We start from the raw sequence: 18,324 nt of genomic DNA, 5'->3' as shown, positions 1-18,324 counted from the left end.
AGGTAGCAATACCGTGTTTTCTGCACATTTCTTTTAAAATGAACTTGGTTTCCTTCATAAACATCATTGATTTCGACATTTGTTCATCCATTTTGGTATATAAAAACAATTGCAATGAATGTGTTAAATCTATTTGGGAGTAATAGAGCATCTTTAATATATTAGAACAAAACAAGCAACTCATGTTCCCATGACAATATTCCTATGAAGATTCATGAAACTAGGAAAACTATGCAGTTACATGTAAAAAAGTATTTTATGGAGGGACAGAATGAAGACAGACAGGTGGATGGACAAGGGCAAATATATGACCCCCCCCCCCCCCCCCCCCAAAGAAGAAAAAAACTAAGGGCTTAAAAAGAGATGCATATGCGAATTCGAAATCTAACATTGTCGAAGATCTATAATTATTGTCTATTCAAATATTGTTTTATTAACATGGGAAAAATGGCTTAACATAAATAGTTTTCAAACATCACAGTATAAATAGTCTACCAGTATATCGTTTCTGTTGAAACACTTAAACATTACCTTTGAGACTATATCACACTTCAGGTAAGCTGAGTGTATTTCTGTTGACACACAGAGCTGATCCTGAAAGAAATCAACAATCATTATAATCAAGATAAGCAACTTTTAAGTAACACGTGCTATTATGTATTACCTTTTTCCAGGAGTTAAACAGTTTAAATATTTCACAATATGATAAGCAAATTTACTCATCAGGCCTCAATTAAAAAATACTTCGTTTGGCTTCGCAGACCCAGGTTTTGAGGGCCGGGTAGAACAAAAAATTGTACTTTTGTTTACTTAATGACCAATGAAAAAAATAGGGAGGAAAAGTTATTACTACAAGAGAGGCTGAAAATCATTTAAGTCGAGGGTACTTTTACATAGCAAGAACATGAGAAGGAATCCATCTCAATGAAATAATCATTAAAGACAAGACCAGACCCCTATATCACAAAAATACAGAAATGTAAATCTCATCTCATGTTTGCAACATTACAGCATGACATTATTCCAAATTATCGATGTTTAATTCTTTTTAAAATCAGAATTTCTTCTGCATTTTGTTGACAAACATCATTGCTTAATATTCTAAAGAAATGTATTTCTAGAACACAAAATGTACTTAAATAACAACTCAATATTACATTGGATTCCAGTACATTTTTATCTATATAATTATTTTTCTATAAAATATTGATCAAATATTTGTATCAACATGAACTATGAGAATTGCGCTTTTTAAAAGAGTAAAACATATACAATTTGAATCACACATGGGTTTTCCATGTTAGAATGAGTTACAATTGAGATTGATAATCTGTAACTTTAAAGTATTTTACTGATATTGAAGCCTGTAATTTCACCAAGATCAAGATTATAGCATTATTATGTTTGTAACGTATTGCAATATCTTTTACAGCAAGAGGGAAAAGCAACACTGTCATGGTCTCTATACATCTAAAAACCTTATTGTATGTACAGCGGCCAGTGGCCAGAGAATATATAGCTCCGCCTACTAAGGGTTGGGCCTATTCAGAGGTACATTAAAAGCATGAAGAGCAATGAAACCTAAAAAACGTACCATTCCCTCTGCCCCTGCGTCTTCCCCAGTCACATCCATAGCTTCGTCATTACTCGACTCACTGCTGTTTAACTCCTCCCATTCATCATCTGAAACAACAAAAAAAGCCAAACAAGGCTTGTAGCTGGAGCTATCAAAGAAGTAAGAAATACCCCCCAATGGTGCCTGGACACAGGAATGGTATTTCTCAGACCATTTTTTTGCTTAGTCAAGGGCCATAATTCATGCTAGAGCAAGTGAAGAGCAAGTGAAGTGTTATAGAAATGGCAATTGCACAACAGTCCATGCTGACCAAGATACTTAAGAACTTTCGAAAGTGTACGTGCAATGGTTTTGGGGGAATATTCAACAGTATTTCTTTTTCAAGTATTTCTTTTTCAAGTACATGATAGGATGAGACTTGACACGACAAAGAAGTCAGTGTTTAAATATGTAGTTTAAAACCTTAAAAGCTTTATACAGAAGATTTCTTTAACACCATTCTCCAATGATAACAAAATCATTCCTATATAAAGCCTAATAATAAAAAAAAGCCTATCTACCCTACCTGTTTTTGATAAGGATGTAACCCTAACCAAACCGTTATGGACGTAACAAATAAAATTTATTGTATCTAACAAAAGGACGCTCACCATCAGAGCAGCAGAGATTAGTGGCTATTTCAAGGGCTGTTTTCTGGGCCTTCAATATATTCTCCACATCCTCCCCTTTCTTCTTCAGCTTGTTACCGGCCTGTATATAGAAGAAGAACACTTCACACATATTGATACTTCAATCTCAACAACCAATACTTAAAATACCTAAAACGTAGATAATGTGACTTGAATGGGAGCCTTGCTCCGCCTGATCACTTGTGGGAGGTTGTCTGTCAAAGGAAGTCAAACTACAACATCTACACCTTAACTTCCATTCCTTCAATGTCAGAACGACCTTTCGGCATTTGCCAATATTTTCCAATGAACGCAACATCTTCGGATGTTTGTTTTGTGTAAGTAGTCCACCAATTGTTTTATATCAACATGCTGTCATTTATGATTTGTTATTATTATCATTTTAATTTTACATGATTTTACTTTGGACTATTTTTGCACTAAATTGTGTAAATTGGTTTGGTCATTCTATTGGCATTGGTGAGAAAGATTTACTGTAAGGTTTTCCAAAATGAAATTAAGTATTTTATTAACAATTCTGAAAAGAAATAATGAATGTTTGGTGTAGATATAAGTAATGAATTGTGTGATTGATGGGATATAAAAGCAGTTGGGCTTGTTAAAGTGTGTGGAGTCCGGGCAACTCCATGGATACTTTAACCCCTACAATGACATCAATCAGGCAATTCATTCCTTAAATGTAATCAATTGAACTATTCGACTATGAAGAAACATTCGACTATGAAGAAACAATGTTAAAGCACTCAATCGTAGCATGAAAGTATATGTTTTAATGTTTTACATCATCTTATGTAACTTTGTAAAAACAGCTGCTATACCTCATTGTCTGAAGTGGACTCTTCCTGCTTTTCGTCAGCCTCAGATTGGACTGTTCCATCTGGAACCAACATGGCCGCCACATCAACAGCCAGCACCTCTGCAACATTGGTTACTATGGGAACAACCAGATCAGCCCTTGCACTGGTCAGCTGGGATCCCTCCAAGTTTACGAGAATGCCTGCAGGGAGATACAGAGTATATACTGTGGATGTCACCTCAACTTAATTGTTTTTAAGAAAAAATATTTTTCAACTCAAGAAAATGTGTTACATACAATCAAATTTGATTGAAATCAAAATTAAAATCTTCCACACTATGTCCATGTTTTAAATACCAGACCCCAATTTCTCGAAAGTTCGTCAGCATAACAAGCTTAAGTGACTTATTTCATTATAAAGCCAAATTTTGTACTTAATCTTGATTTTACTTAACCAAAATGAGTGTATTGTAGTCATTATACAAATAAGTCCAAAGAATATAAATATCCCATAAATTATATCAAAATAAGAATTGTGAGCTAAGCTTAATTCTGTTATAAGGGACTAAAGAAAGGCCAGTTATCAAAAATAAAAATATATGCATATTTCAACACCAATGTAAACTTGACACAAATTTTTGATAAATATTGGATTGTTCAGTTAATGCAGAGGTATGTACACTCCCGGTTTGACTCCCTGATTGGATGCATGTGTCTTTGGTTTGTGGTCACAAAGCCTTACAAGTGGGTTACCAACAAAAACTCAAGTTTCCAGTACAGTTCAAGACCACATTTTCCCATAGAATCATGCCAACCATAAAACTTAATTGGTGTAAATTGATAAGTAACTCATTTACCAGAAGCAAGAACCCTGAGAAATAAGTGCAGTGATGTATCGACAGGATGTGACATCACACGGAGAACACATGAACTCAGGTCTGGGGTACGCATGTCACTGTTGTCCTCCGTCACAGTGTGCAGAAACTCTCCTGAAACCATTGATTACAACAAAAATAGAGTGTCAGAAGCAGACGTCAATGCTCATACATTTTGAACGGTTGATAAACAATCACTTAAGAAAGAGTTATGGACCTAGATTATGAGTACCAAGTTATATATGATTTTCTAAAGGTTAGAGAGATATATTTTGAGTTCATACTAATTTCTTTTAGCTGAATTGTGATGAAAGCTGACAGCTTATAGAAAAACATTCAAGTCTGTTCCCTTGGTAGAAACCACAGCTGGTGCCCTTTTTTGATAGATTATGAGAAAGTACCCTGATTGGGTGAGAGGCGGACAGCTATACCACTAGACCACTCTCATCATCTTTTTGAGTTATGGCTGAGGTTAGTTTTTGCACAACAATACGGATACCAAAACTATGGTACAAGGGACCTGTTTTTAGCCAGCATTGAGACTATTGCAGATAGTTTAATTGCAATTTCATTCTTTTGAATGGGGAGCTAAATATCTTGTGTACAATGTGGCAACAAATGGAATAAAATGCTTTTACAAGAAGAAGATGCAATTGAATAATGTCTTCGCCGGAGCAATTAATGATGATCAATTAAAATCTCCCTTGTTGAGGACAAAATTCCCTGGTTTTCTGAGCAAATTCCCTGGAAAGCCTTACAGAAACACTGCTTGTATGAATTACTGCTATCATGAATGAAATGTTTGGATTAGAAATCGTAATACATTGCCATCTAGCCCAATTGTTTTATTCTACCCACCTACAGCCACTTTCAGCTCCATCGTTGTGTGCTCAGAGTCCAGGATCGTACAAACAACAGGCTCCAGCTTGTCTCGGCTGACTTGTGATACCGCCACACTGCTCCCCTCACTACAATAAGTACAAGCAGAAGAGGGACTTAAAAAAAGCATTCATGCTTACTTCTCAATTCTGCAAATGTGTACTTTAAATGCTTGTAGAACTAATTCTTGACATCTTATACAAATATCAACTTAAATGATGATTTTGATATTTCATTCAGCCATAATTGATTGCTTAAACTTTATTTTACAAAACAGAAATAGTTTGTGGAGATTATTTTAAAATTCATGTATTTGAAAAGTCTGAAAAAAAAACAGGAAGGTAAATTGTGTGCCAAGTTTGATCCTGTTATAAATGACTTAAGCGGTTTAAACAAAAGAAAGAGATTGTATATTAATCCATAATGCTGAAGTCTCGGTCAACAGTCCCTCAAGGAAAGCAATATATATTTTATTTAATATACTGAACAAAACTTCTTATTACCTCATGCCCTATATAAATGTAATTCATTATTTTTGACTGTTTAACGAACAGTAATTAACATTACAATGTTTTGAACTGTTGACCGGTAAACAGTATGAACTATTGGTCTCAGGACAACTGTTCAGAAGTCATCCCCTCCACCTTGGAACAACAGTTTTGACTGTTTTACAATTGCCCATGCAACAACTGTATACTTCTTTCTTTCTTTAAATATGGGTTAAGAATTTTACTAATATTACAGTGCCAAATTTTTTCGTCTGATACCAAATGTTAACAAAGCTCCTAAACGGCATGTGGACTGGTAGAAGGTAAACCCCATATCACATCTTACTATGATGTCAGTGGGTTACAGTGCGCTAGTGGGTAACAGTGAAAATTGTTGCCTGCGTAAGTTTATTATATATTGTATAATATATAATAGGAATGAGGTATAAGGTAAAAATTGTTAGCAAACCAGAGGTAGAGCAGTAGGTAGAATGCATGGCTGTAGGCCTCACACACCATCCCGAACATTCTCTCCGTATACTTCTCAGTAAACTGGCCAGCAACTGGGAACTGTGGAATATAGTCTTTGTTTTATGAATGCTGTACTGAATAATGTACATGCATTGTCTGAAACACATGACATGTATGCTATGTTTGGATGATTGAAATACAATCACATTATATTTAGAGAAAGGGGGAAAGCCACAGCATTTTGCAGAATTTCAAAAAAAAAATGAGGCTTTGTTTTAATTTAACACGGCATGAAAAATATATCAAAAGCTGACAGTTTGGACCAGTTGTCGAAATATCACAAGCCCACAAGCCCTACACAGTACTGGTATATTGCCATCAGGACTGGCTCAAATTCAAATTTAATGTTTGTTTTTTATATCAATCACTAGTGTTAGATTTCAGGCTTGTTGGTCTATAAGTCTAATTTCAATGGTAATTGGACTAGGCCAAGCTGTTTAATTAGTTATATCCAGTACTCATTTCTTTTAGATCTATTGTGACCAAAGCTGATAGCCTATAGAATCACTCTTAAGTCCGTTTCCTGAGATGAAACCAGTACTGGTGTCCATTTTGAGAGCCCATCAGAAAATATGATTGAGCCCACAACCTCTTTGGTTAGAGGTGGGCACCTATACCTCTAGACCACTCTCACCCTGATGGGGATTGAACCCACAACCTCTTTGGCTAGAGGTGGACACCTACACCACTAGACCACTCTCACCCTGATGGGGATTGAGCCCACAACCTCTTTGGTTAGAGGTGGGCACCTACACCACTAGACCACTCTCACCCTGATGGGGATTGAGCCCACAACCTCTTTGGTTAGAGGTGGGCACCTACACCACTAGACCACTCTCACCCTGATGGGGATTGAGCCCACAACCTCTTTGGTTAGAGGTGGGCACCTACACCACTAGACCACTCTCACCCTGATGGGGATTGAACCCACAATCTCTTGGGTGAGACGTGGACACCTATACCACCATACCACTCTCACCCTGATGGGGATTGAACCCACAATCTCTTGGGTGAGACGTGGACACCTATACCACTAGACCACTCTCACCCTGATGGGGATTGAACCCACAATCTCTTGGGTGAGACGTGGACACCTATACCACTAGACCACTCTCACCCTGATGGGAATTGAACCCACAATCTCTTGGGTGAGACGCGGACACCTATACCACTAGACCACTCTCACCCTGATGGGGATTGAACCCACAATCTCTTGGGTGAGACGTGGACAACTATACCACTAGACCACTCTCACCCTGATGGGGATTGAACCCACAATCTCTTGGGTGAGACGTGGACACCTATACCACCATACCACTCTCACCCTGATGGGGATTGAACCCACAATTTCTTGGGTGAGACGTGGACACCTATTCCACTAGACCACTCTCACCCTGATGGGGATTGAACCCACAATCTCTTGGGTGAGACGTGGACACCTATACCACTAGACCACTCTCACCCTGATGGGGATTGAACCTATAATCTCTTGGGTGAGACGTGGACACCTATACCACTAGACCACTCTCACCCTGATGGGGATTGAACCCACAATCTCTTGGGTGAGAGGTGGACACCTATACCACTAGACCACTCTCACCCTGATGGGGATTGAACCCACAATCTCTTTGGTGAGAGGTGGACACCTATACCACTAGACCACTCTCACCCTGATGGGGATTGAACCCACAATCTCTTGGGTGAGAGGTGGACACCTATACCACTAGACCACTCTCACCCTGATGGGGATTGAACCCACAATCTCTTGAGTGAGACGTGGACACCTATACCACTAGACCACTCTCACCCTGATGGGGATTGAACCCACAATCTCTTGAGTGAGACGTGGACACCTATACCACTAGACCACTCTCACCCTGATGGGGATTGAACCCACAATCTCTTGGGTGAGACGTGGACACCTATACCACTAGACCACTCTCACCCTGATGGGGATTGAACCCACAATCTCTTGAGTGAGACGTGGACACCTATACCACTAGACCACTCTCACCCTGATGGGGATTGAACCCACAATCTCTTGAGTGAGACGTGGACACCTATACCACTAGACCACTCTCACCCTGATGGGGATTGAACCCACAATCTCTTGAGTGAGACGTGGACACCTATACCACTAGACCACTCTCACCCTGATGGGGATTGAACCCACAATCTCTTGAGTGAGACGTGGACACCTATACCACTAGACCACTCTCACCCTGATGGGGATTGAACCCACAATCTCTTGAGTGAGACGTGGACACCTATACCACTAGACCACTCTCACCCTGATGGGGATTGAACCCACAATCTCTTGGGTGAGACGTGGACACCTATACCACTAGACCACTCTCACCCTGATGGGGATTGAACCCACAATCTCTTGGGCGAGAGGTGGACACCTATACCACTAGACCACTCTCACCCTGATGGGGATTGAACCCACAATCTCTTGAGTGAGACGTGGACACCTATACCACTAGACCACTCTCACCCTGATGGGGATTGAACCCACAATCTCTTGGGTGAGAGGTGGACACCTATACCACTAGACCACTCTCACCCTGATGGGGATTGAACCCACAATCTCTTGGGTGAGAGGCGGACACCTATACCACTAGACCACTCTCACCCTGATGGGGATTGAACCCACAATCTCTTGGGTGAGAGGCGGACACCTATACCAATAGACCACTCTCACCCTGATGGGTGTCCAACCCACAATCTCTTGGGTGAGAGGCGGACACCTATACCACTAGACCACTCTCACCTGGCCTTACCTGTTTTACAAGGGCCAGGACCGGTGTGAGGACATCCTTGTCAATCATCTCCCGACACACCTCCTCCCCTCCATCAACACTCAGGTTCCTGCCAACATAATCTCAGTGGAATACAAATGAAGTATAAAATTATGGTCAATGCAAGTAGAGATAGTTTTAATGAAAATAATGACATAAAGATCGTTTGAAATTCTCAATCGTGGTAGAAGACAGATCACGTCGTTATGTGCCGCATTTCATGCATTTGCAGAAAAAATGGATGTTTGTATCTTTTGTAAAAGTAATGAATATAAACTAGAGCTGTCACAGGAGTGACGAATACCCCCAAATGCCGCCTGGACACAGGAATGGCAAACCATTCCTTTGAAAAGAGGCCATAACTCCAAGGTTACTGCAGACTGCATCTTCTTTTATCATGCATGTATTTTTTTTTTTAAATCTGTTGGGTAATTTAGAAGTTACACTGCTGACAAGAAAAACTAGCCTTTCATGAGTTATCGTCCGGAAACCGTTTTTCTGTTTTTAGTAACAGTGACCTTGACTTTGGCCACACCAGCCCCAATATCGAATTTGACCTGTATCTTCTGATGTTACACCTGTGTACCAAAAATTGTTCCACTCTGTCTAGCCTTTCAGGAGTTATCGTCCGTAAACCGTTTTTCTATTTTTAGTAACAGTGACCTTGACCTTGGCCCCACCAGCCCCATATCGAACTTGCCCTGCATCTTCTGATGTTACACCTGTGTACCAAAAATTGTTCAAATCTGTCAAGCCTTTCATGATTTATCGTCTGGAAACCGTTTTTCTATTTTAAGTAACAGTGACCTTGACTTTGGCCCCACCAGCCCCAATATCGAACTTGACCTGTATCTTCTGATGTTACACCTGTGTACCAAAAATTGTTCAAATCTGTCTAGCCTTTCATGAGTTATCGTCCGGAAACCGTTTTTCTATTTTTAGTAACAGTGACCTTGACCTTGGCCCCACCAGCCCCAATATCGAACTTGACCTATATCTTCTGATGTTACACCTGTGTACCAAACTGTACCTTCTGTAGTTACACCTGTGTACCAAAAAGTGTTCAAATCTGTCTAGCCTTTCATGAGTTATCGTCCGGAAACTGTTTTTCTATTTTTAGTAACAGTGACCTTGACCTTGGCCCCACCAGCCCCAATATTGAACTTGACCTGTATCTTCTGATGTTACACCTGTGTACCAAAAATTGTTCAAATCTGTCTAGCCTTTCATGAGTTATCGTCCGGAAACCGTTTTTCTATTTTTAGTAACAGTGACCTTGACCTTGGCCCCACCAGCCCCAATATCGAACTTGACCTGTATCTTCTGATGTTACACCTGTGTACCAAAAATTGTTCAAATCTGTCAAGCCTTTCATGAGTTATCGTCCGTAAACCGTTTTTCTATTTTTAGTAACAGTGACCTTGACCTTGGCCCAACCAGCCCCAATATCGAACTTGACCTGTATCTTCTGATGTTACACCTGTGAACCAAAATTTTTTCAAATCTGTCAAGCCTTTCATGAGTTATCGTCCGTAAACCGTTTTTCTATTTTTAGTAACAGTGACCTTGACTTTGGCCCAACCAGCCCCAATATCGAACTTGACCTGTATCTTCTGATGTTACACCTGTGTACCAAAAAATTTTCAAATCTGTCTAGCCTTTCATGAGTTATCGTCCGGAAACCATGAAAACCGACAGACTGACAGACCGACCGACCGACAAGCTCACTCCTATATACCCCCTCAAACTTCGTTTGTGGGGGTATAACAAGAGCTGTCACAGAGACAGGGCGCTCGACTATTCTGCCGCTTTTCAGTGTAAGGATTGAAAAGTTGGAAAATTTTAACCAGAATTTTTAAGTCTAATAATAAAGGGCCATTATTTGCAAAATGCAGTTATCTAACTTGGTTATTCAATTACATTGGATGGTTTATACCATTGTATAAAGTCTCAATGCAATACATGAAGTAGTTGCTGAGATATTATCCTATGTATGCTAACATGCAAGACCATAACCAGAATTTCTAAGTCTCATAATAAAGGGGCAAAACTTATATAATATGAAAGATAGAGTTATCTTACTTGATTAAAGAAGAAGGTTAAATGTTTGGGAGCCTGTGTGTAAAGTTTCAATGCCATACATGATGTATTCGCTGAGGTATTGACTTAAAAGTGGTTACATGAAAAACCTTAACCAGAATTTCTATGTCGAATAAAAAGGGCCATCATTTAAATTTAATGCAAACTAGAGTTATCTAACTTGGTTAATTAAGTAGGTTGGATGGTTGAGTACCATTGTATTAAGTCTCAATGCAATACCTCAAGTAGTTGCTGAGATATTAACCTACAGTATGTGTGCTTGCACCCAAAACCATAACCAGAATTTCTAAGTCGAATAATAAAGCGCAATTATTTGCATTAAATGCAAAAAAGAGTTATCTAACTTGGTTAATTTTGTAGGTTGGGTGGTTGAGTACCAGTGTATCAAGTCTCAATGCAATACCTCAAGTAGTTGGTGAGATATTAACCTATGTGTGCTTGCACACAAAACCTTAACCAGAATTTCTAAGTGGAATAATAAAGGCCTATTATTTGCATTAAATGCAACTAAGGGTTATCTAACTTGGTTAATTAAGTATGTTGGATAGTTGAGTACCATTGTATAAAGTCTCAGTGCAATACCTCAAGTAGTTGCTGAGATATTAATCTATGTGTGCTTGCATGCAAAACCTTAACCAAGGTGTGACGCCGACGCCGACGCTTGGGTGAGTAGTATAGCTCTCCATATTCTTTGAATAATCGAGCTAAAAATGCTTTACGTAAATAATATATGTAGTTATATATGAGTGTTTAATTTTCGCATTTGTGGAAAACCAGACTGACTGGGATAAGATTTCATAACCAATCAGTGACCTGGTCCGCCCAGGCATCGAATCTGGGTTGTCCAATTCAGAGTCCAACGCTCTACCGATTTTGCTTACCGGGCGAACCATTTGTCTCAACATTTTAATGAAATATAAAATTATGGTCAATGCAAGTAGAGATAGTTTTTATGAAATTTTAGAAAAAACATAAGAAAAACCATAAAAGCCTGTTGCTCATAATGGAATAGTTTGTAAAGATGATATTCAGACAGTTCAAATCATACCGGAAATACACAAGTTTCCAACAAACATACAAAATCATGTAATATAATTACTTTAATTAGTTTTACCAAAATAAAATGCAATGTGGATTGCTAAGTTAGGGTGTAAGGGTGCTTATCAAGTACACATTCCTGTTTTATGGGGTCAGACATCTGAATTGTGAATGAAATACTTTTTACAGTGATATGACATCAACAAAAGTACAAATAAGAAGATATATATATCAAAATGTGGCAGAAAATGCTGTGTTTTGCCAAAATGAAATAGAAAAATTATTGCAATTGAAATAATTTTGAGATTAGATTTTTAAAAAATCTGTTCAAATGAGTACCTGCCAAAGACTGTTTGATGGTTGATGCTCATAAAACTAAGTAAAATAATTCAATTGAATAATTTATAAACAATTGTTCAAGGTTTTTAATAAGTTTCGGTTGAACTGACTTTTAAGAATTGGAAAATACCGTAACTGAAACCATCAATCAATGTGAGTAGTGTCCCTTTGAAATGAAATGTAAACAAACAAATTTTAACTTGAAATGGACCCCAAACACCAAAAGCCTTATACTGTATATAAGACGCAGACATTTTATTTAAAGAATTCTGGGGGAAAAGTGAGTCCTATACTCAATGATTTACAGTATGCATCTGTAAAATTCCTTAGCCCTTAAGCTGCTGATGGCGATTTTAAAGGCTTTGCAAACAGCTTGGAACCAGACCAGACGCCGAGTAACTCGGCGCCTGGTCAGGTTCCAAGCTGTTTGCCACTCAGTCAATATATCCCCAAAGTTTTAAGTAAATTGAAAGAAATTTAGAATAAACCAGACAACATTTTTGAGCAGACGACAATTTATCCAGCATGCAAAGGGTTAGAACTAACCTGAGAGCCCCAAGAGCTCTGTGCCTGATGTCCCAGCTGCCATCAAGGACGAGGGGTGCAAGGATTTTCACCACATTTAACTTGAGAAGTGCCTGTGCCGTGCCCGGGTGGGACACAAAGCTGGCTATACTGGTACATGCAGACTCTCTGTTGTCCTCATTTGGACTTTGTAGCTGTAAGAAAGATAGAAATTGAACAAGCAATGATCAAATAATAGCCGACCAGCAAAGTGTTCACTTTCTTATAGATCTGCAACGGCTCAAATTTTTGGACAGCTCACGTCAGGTCATTTTTTTCAGTCTTGTTTCAAAGATAACGAATGATTTCTCTTAAACTATATATAGCATCTTGATTCTGTAAACTTGTACTGGTATGTACATCATAAACAAGTATTGTCCTTCACAAGTCTTGATTTTATTTCTTATTTGAAAGTGTTTTAGATATAAGGCCTTCACATTTCACATGATCTAAAACACCAACAGTTCTCTTTATGTTTTAACATTTTCTAAAAATGACTAGATTTAACTTTCAACAACTCAGTCATCATAAGCATGAGTGGTAGTGTAACTTTGTGATGGCTGAGTTGAACATTTTTAAACTTCTTTCCCACCATGTCATCCAATTCTTAAGTGGATGAAGTTTGTTAACATGTCAAGATGCCTTCTCAATTTATAAGTCAAGACCGTCTTGTACACTTAATCAATTTTGCAGGTTTTACACACATTCACATAATTAATGCCATTGTCACTGTGGAAGCCAAAACTCATCCATTCAAGTTTGGAGATTCAGTGCTATTTTTTAATTTATTAATGGCATATACAGGACAAAAATACCTATATATATATATAAATATTTTCAGATACCTGTGGAAGCTCTACTATTTGATGAATACAGTATATAAATATTCTGATGTTACTTCATTAGTCTGCAGGAGGCCATGTAGGTCACTTTAGACATCATTTTGATCTTCGGTATGTAACTTTTGTTTATTCCATACAAGTTAACCATTTGGAAAAAAAAAATTGACAAGTAATAAGAAAATAAGGAGTATTTCCCAGGTGCATCTTCATAGACAAACAAAACAGACGTGTGCAAAGTTCACACCCAAAGTAACTTAAGTTTATTTTATTTACAAAATCTCTGATCCAATGTTGAAGTATTAGATACAACTCTAACAAGATTTAGATTCACTTGTTCACTGGTCAAACACATGGTAAATGAAATTCAACCCCTAAAGCGCCACCTTCTCAACGTTACCAGAAAAAGAAAATATGTTGTTTAATGTTACGTAGTATTCCATCAGTAATACACCACTGCAGAGAGTTGTACATACTGGTTGAGTTTGTAAATCCGAACAGTTTTGACAGTTTTTTAACAATATCTTTGCGAGTTTTGGTTCAAGTAACTTCAAAGTTAGCATAAATAATGTTTGGTTCAACATTTTGACAGGGATTTATAAGAAAAATACTCTCCTAAACTTGACGAAAATTCGCATCCTTTGCTAAGGCAAGTGTCTGTATCAATCTATATCATCGAATTATTGATCGAGGTAAACAAACGCGTGATTTAACAGGTGTTCGGTATTTATAAACTGTTCGGATTTACAAACTCAACCAGTACATATAGCCAAAATTACAGAAAAATAAATAAATAAAATACTCAACCTACTGAGGAGACATAAGACAGAGAAAGAGAAGCATTCAACTTCCTAGTTAGACAACATCTTGAATACTCCGCTGCAGTCTGGGACCTACACTTTAAACATGATATTAGATTACTTGATAAAGTCCAATGCAAGAAAACACCCTTTGTCACTAGAAACCACTCATATCGAGACAGCCTAACATCTATGCTCAATGACATGAACTGGCCACCAAATCATCACAGAAGCAAGAATAAGAGACTTACCCACTCGATAAAGCAGTACACACACTTTCTCCAGTGGTTATGTATTTCAATGAAAATGGCACCGTGGGTCACAAAAGTATGGTATTAGTGTCAGAAGTACTCAACCACAACTCATCAATGGTTCAGATGATAATTGAAAAGATCAAACCGCAGGTGAAAGCAACATGCCCAAATGTGAAATTTATACATTACTGGACAGACTCACCAACGTCCCAGTATCGTAATAAATCTATGTTTGATGTAGTCGCTCAGCACCCTAACATGTACGGCATTCAGGCGAGTTGGCATTTTTTTGAGGCAGGTCATGGAAAGGGTGCATGTGATGGAATTGGGGGTGCTGTAACGAGGTCTGCAGATACTGCAATTAAGACTGGAAAAGTGAATATCACCTGTGGAAAGGACTTTTATGAGTGGGGTTCAAAGATAGACAGCAAAATTGTGTATGAATTTGTAGAACGGAAAGAATATGATGAATGTACCAAAAAGAATGAGATACCACAAAAGCTGTTGAATCCTGTAAAGGGCACACTGAAGCTACATGCTGTAGTTGGAGTAAATGAAAATGAGATTATGGTAAGAGATACAACCTGTGTTTGTAGCGAATGCTTTACTTATAAGGGATTCGTATGGACAGAAGGTAATAGCTGTGGTTGGCAAAAGTATTGTCTGAACAAAGTCTGTCCTGGAGGTCGAAAGGAGAGAAGAGAAAAGAAAAGACTGATGAAAGAGCTGAGAATACAGACAACACAGTTAGCAAGACAAAAACAGCATCAGACGGTGGAAACCAACAGGACGGGGAACAAGATAAGGAGACAATTACATCAGAAAACACAGAGATAGGCATTAATGTTGATGACATTAGAACAGGAGAGTTCATAGCTGCAATGTATGACAACGAGGCATATGTTGGCAAGGTCACTGATATTGACGAGGGGTTATTTGAAGTGTCATTCTTGGAGAAGGGGTCTAAAGTGAAGGATTGTTTGAAATGGCCTAAAAGGCATGATGAAATATGGGTAGAACCCTCTGATATACTGTGTAGAGTTGAAGAGCCGATGTCTACCGGCAGGGGAAACCGATTCTTCAAACTCAGTAGTAACGACGTTGCAAGGGTAGACGATGCATTGAAGAACAAACAGTTGTCTTTTACGTGACAATTATTAAGCCTGCGAATAGAGCGTATTTTAGTAATTGTTTTACCTTTATAATCATCAGACATCTGCAAGAGCCATGTTATGCTTAAGCGACGTTGTAAAAACATTTTTGTTCTCCAATTTGTTATTTTCAAGTTAGATTTGCAATGATGTTATTATGTACGTATTTTACATGACAGATGTATAAAGTATATAAAACTATCATATCTCTGAGTAAGAGATGAGTATATGACAATTGTTTCAAGTTTATGTTTTATTTTTAATGTACAAGTGTGACAAAAAGCATTTATGGTGAATTCCTTCTTCAGTTTACAATTGGATGTATTTTACAAGACACTGATGGTGCCTGTCAAAAGCATATATCTATTGATTTTTATCCGTAGATATAAGTTATACTTTTGTACTAAGGTTAGCATGATTAACCCTTTAGCACATAGACAAGTGGCCAGATTACACCTCCCAGTCAATAGCCATCTTACTGATAAGCAGTCCTTATCTGCATAGGTACTTTTCTGGATATTTGAAAATGAGAAAATGAATACAGCAGTATGACCTTAAAATCAATGTTACTCCAAATAATTGTGTCCAAATCTTTTTTATGTGAATTCATTTTTTATAGATAATTAAATTATCTAATAAATGGTGTCAATGATGAAATATTAAATTATTTTATTTCAGCTGTGAATGTATTTTCAAGATGGATTTGTAACATTTCTTTGAAATGTCATAATTGCATTAAATCAAAGGGTAATAAAATGCTGGGATCGATCTAATTTTTATTACCCCTATCATAAAAAAGACCCATCTGGATTAAAAAGCGGACAATTTATGTTCTTGTGTATTAGTACACAGAAATATGTCAGGAATATCCGGTGTCATCCAGCTGAGAGATCCAGTCCAAGGTGTCTGTTTAACTGTATTACCCCCTCATAAAATTGTTTACAAAAAAAGAAAGCCGATAAATGATTTTCCGGTATGAATAAAAAGATCTAGATCAAACAAAACGCTTGCACATGACCTATTTTACAGCCAAAACTATGATGGACATTATATAAGCTTCACAGAAAATTTACCCATCATTTTCTCATTTACTAATTGTTTCTTTTGTTTGTAAACAAAATATTACCTTTAAGTAAATATAATCTCAATTGATTTCAATGGTAAAATGAACTGACGTAATATATTTAATGATTTACGCATCAATGAATTTGGGGGAAATTCCATACAGTACTTAGCTCGTGGTCTAATTACGTCACAATGGGATATCACACCTGCGATTGGGAGTATAAACACCTTCTCAATTTAGCAGACGATATTTTCAAGGGAAAATCAATACACAAAAGGTTAAACTTTAATTTTATAAACATCCGGGATATTGTTTACAAAAAGAAAGATGCAAAATTGAAATATTGAAATGACCCTATTGAAATATGCGGGCCATGCGTTTACATCCAGTAATGGATACGGTCGGCCAAATGCGTATACATCTGGTAATGAGCTATGTCGGCCTATCTCGTATACATGCGCTAAAGGGTTAATTACAATAGAATGCTGTAAAATTTACTGATAACATGATGCTATATTATTTAAGTACAAATACTAATAAAAACGAAAATTATTCTGTGTTAAAATATCATTACATACAATTCATCCATTTAATTAGAAAATCATTGACAGTTTTAATGACGGTTATATGAATTCAGACTGCTTTGTTGTTCAAATAGTTAGTGTTGACCTGTTAATAAACGTTGATATAAACTCATGTTTTTATGTATCTGTTTATTATACGAGTCTTGATATACATTGAAATGAAAAGTAACGTAAAATACACTAGCTATTACATATGGTTAATACTACACATGATACAAAAAAATATAACCTATCGAGCGTGCCCATATAAGGAAAACGTACCTAGAGATATTGTACTTTCTTTTAAGGATGATAATTACCGTGAGTGTTAAGATCAGAATTTCAGAATTCCTGCCATCCGTATTGGCCGAAAGTTTGAGAATGAGTGAAATACCATTTGAAATGCTTATAATATACCGCTTTAGTGGCCTGTGAAGCTAGTATGTCTTTGGCCTAACGAAGTAGAAGTGGATTGGTATTTACCTTCTCAATGACGGCCTGGAGCGACGCAGGCGTCGTGTCTGACGTTCCCTGCAGTTCCACCTCGGCCTCAGCTTCCCTCACGCTTGGCAAACCGGTCGGTCGCGGTTTCTGACCACTAAACTTCTTTTTCTTTGACTTGCCCATAATTAAATATATATTTTATCAAATGGTTCGAATATTTGTGTCATTTTATGCATGAAGTCAAGTTTTGACGCCAAAATTTGCTTATTATTTACGATAATGACGCACGTCGCATGGGCGCAGCCATCTTTGATTTGGTAAAGAAAATTGTATCTATCGTTGTCAGCACAAGGTTGGTATTGCCAGGACTACCTCCCTTATAACACAAGCTGACTTCGTCTTTATAACTGTTGATGCGTGAGAATACTCATTTACATAATTCATCATCGATCGTTAATGGAATTAAAAGAAATATTTTTTAATTTCATTTTGTTTGGTAAAAAATGTATCCATAATGTAATTAATGCGCCC

At 37.6% G+C, this 18,324-nt stretch overlaps 1 protein-coding gene across 1 annotated transcript in view; it reads right to left on the bottom strand.

The window, feature by feature from the left end:
- The window catches only part of LOC128243080 (HEAT repeat-containing protein 3-like), a 33,549-nt gene extending 15,454 nt beyond the window's left edge, over positions 1 to 18,095 (bottom strand). The window contains exons 1-10 of the mRNA XM_052960592.1: positions 17,833 to 18,095; positions 12,659 to 12,831; positions 8,618 to 8,705; positions 5,773 to 5,873; positions 4,795 to 4,904; positions 3,919 to 4,050; positions 3,084 to 3,262; positions 2,227 to 2,326; positions 1,595 to 1,683; positions 532 to 594 (exon numbers count right to left, since the gene is read on the bottom strand). Coding sequence (XP_052816552.1) covers positions 532 to 594; positions 1,595 to 1,683; positions 2,227 to 2,326; positions 3,084 to 3,262; positions 3,919 to 4,050; positions 4,795 to 4,904; positions 5,773 to 5,873; positions 8,618 to 8,705; positions 12,659 to 12,831; positions 17,833 to 17,976 — 1,179 coding nt within the window. The 5' untranslated portion in view covers positions 17,977 to 18,095. The remainder of the gene's footprint in view (positions 1 to 531; positions 595 to 1,594; positions 1,684 to 2,226; positions 2,327 to 3,083; positions 3,263 to 3,918; positions 4,051 to 4,794; positions 4,905 to 5,772; positions 5,874 to 8,617; positions 8,706 to 12,658; positions 12,832 to 17,832) is intronic.
- Between the last annotated feature and the right edge of the window lie 229 nt (positions 18,096 to 18,324).

The sequence above is a fragment of the Mya arenaria genome, chromosome 8 (assembly GCF_026914265.1).
Source record: "Mya arenaria isolate MELC-2E11 chromosome 8, ASM2691426v1".
Taxonomy (NCBI): domain Eukaryota; kingdom Metazoa; phylum Mollusca; class Bivalvia; order Myida; family Myidae; genus Mya; species Mya arenaria.
The sequence above is the reverse complement of the archived record's forward strand: the minus strand, read 5'-3'. Positions and strand labels throughout refer to the sequence as shown.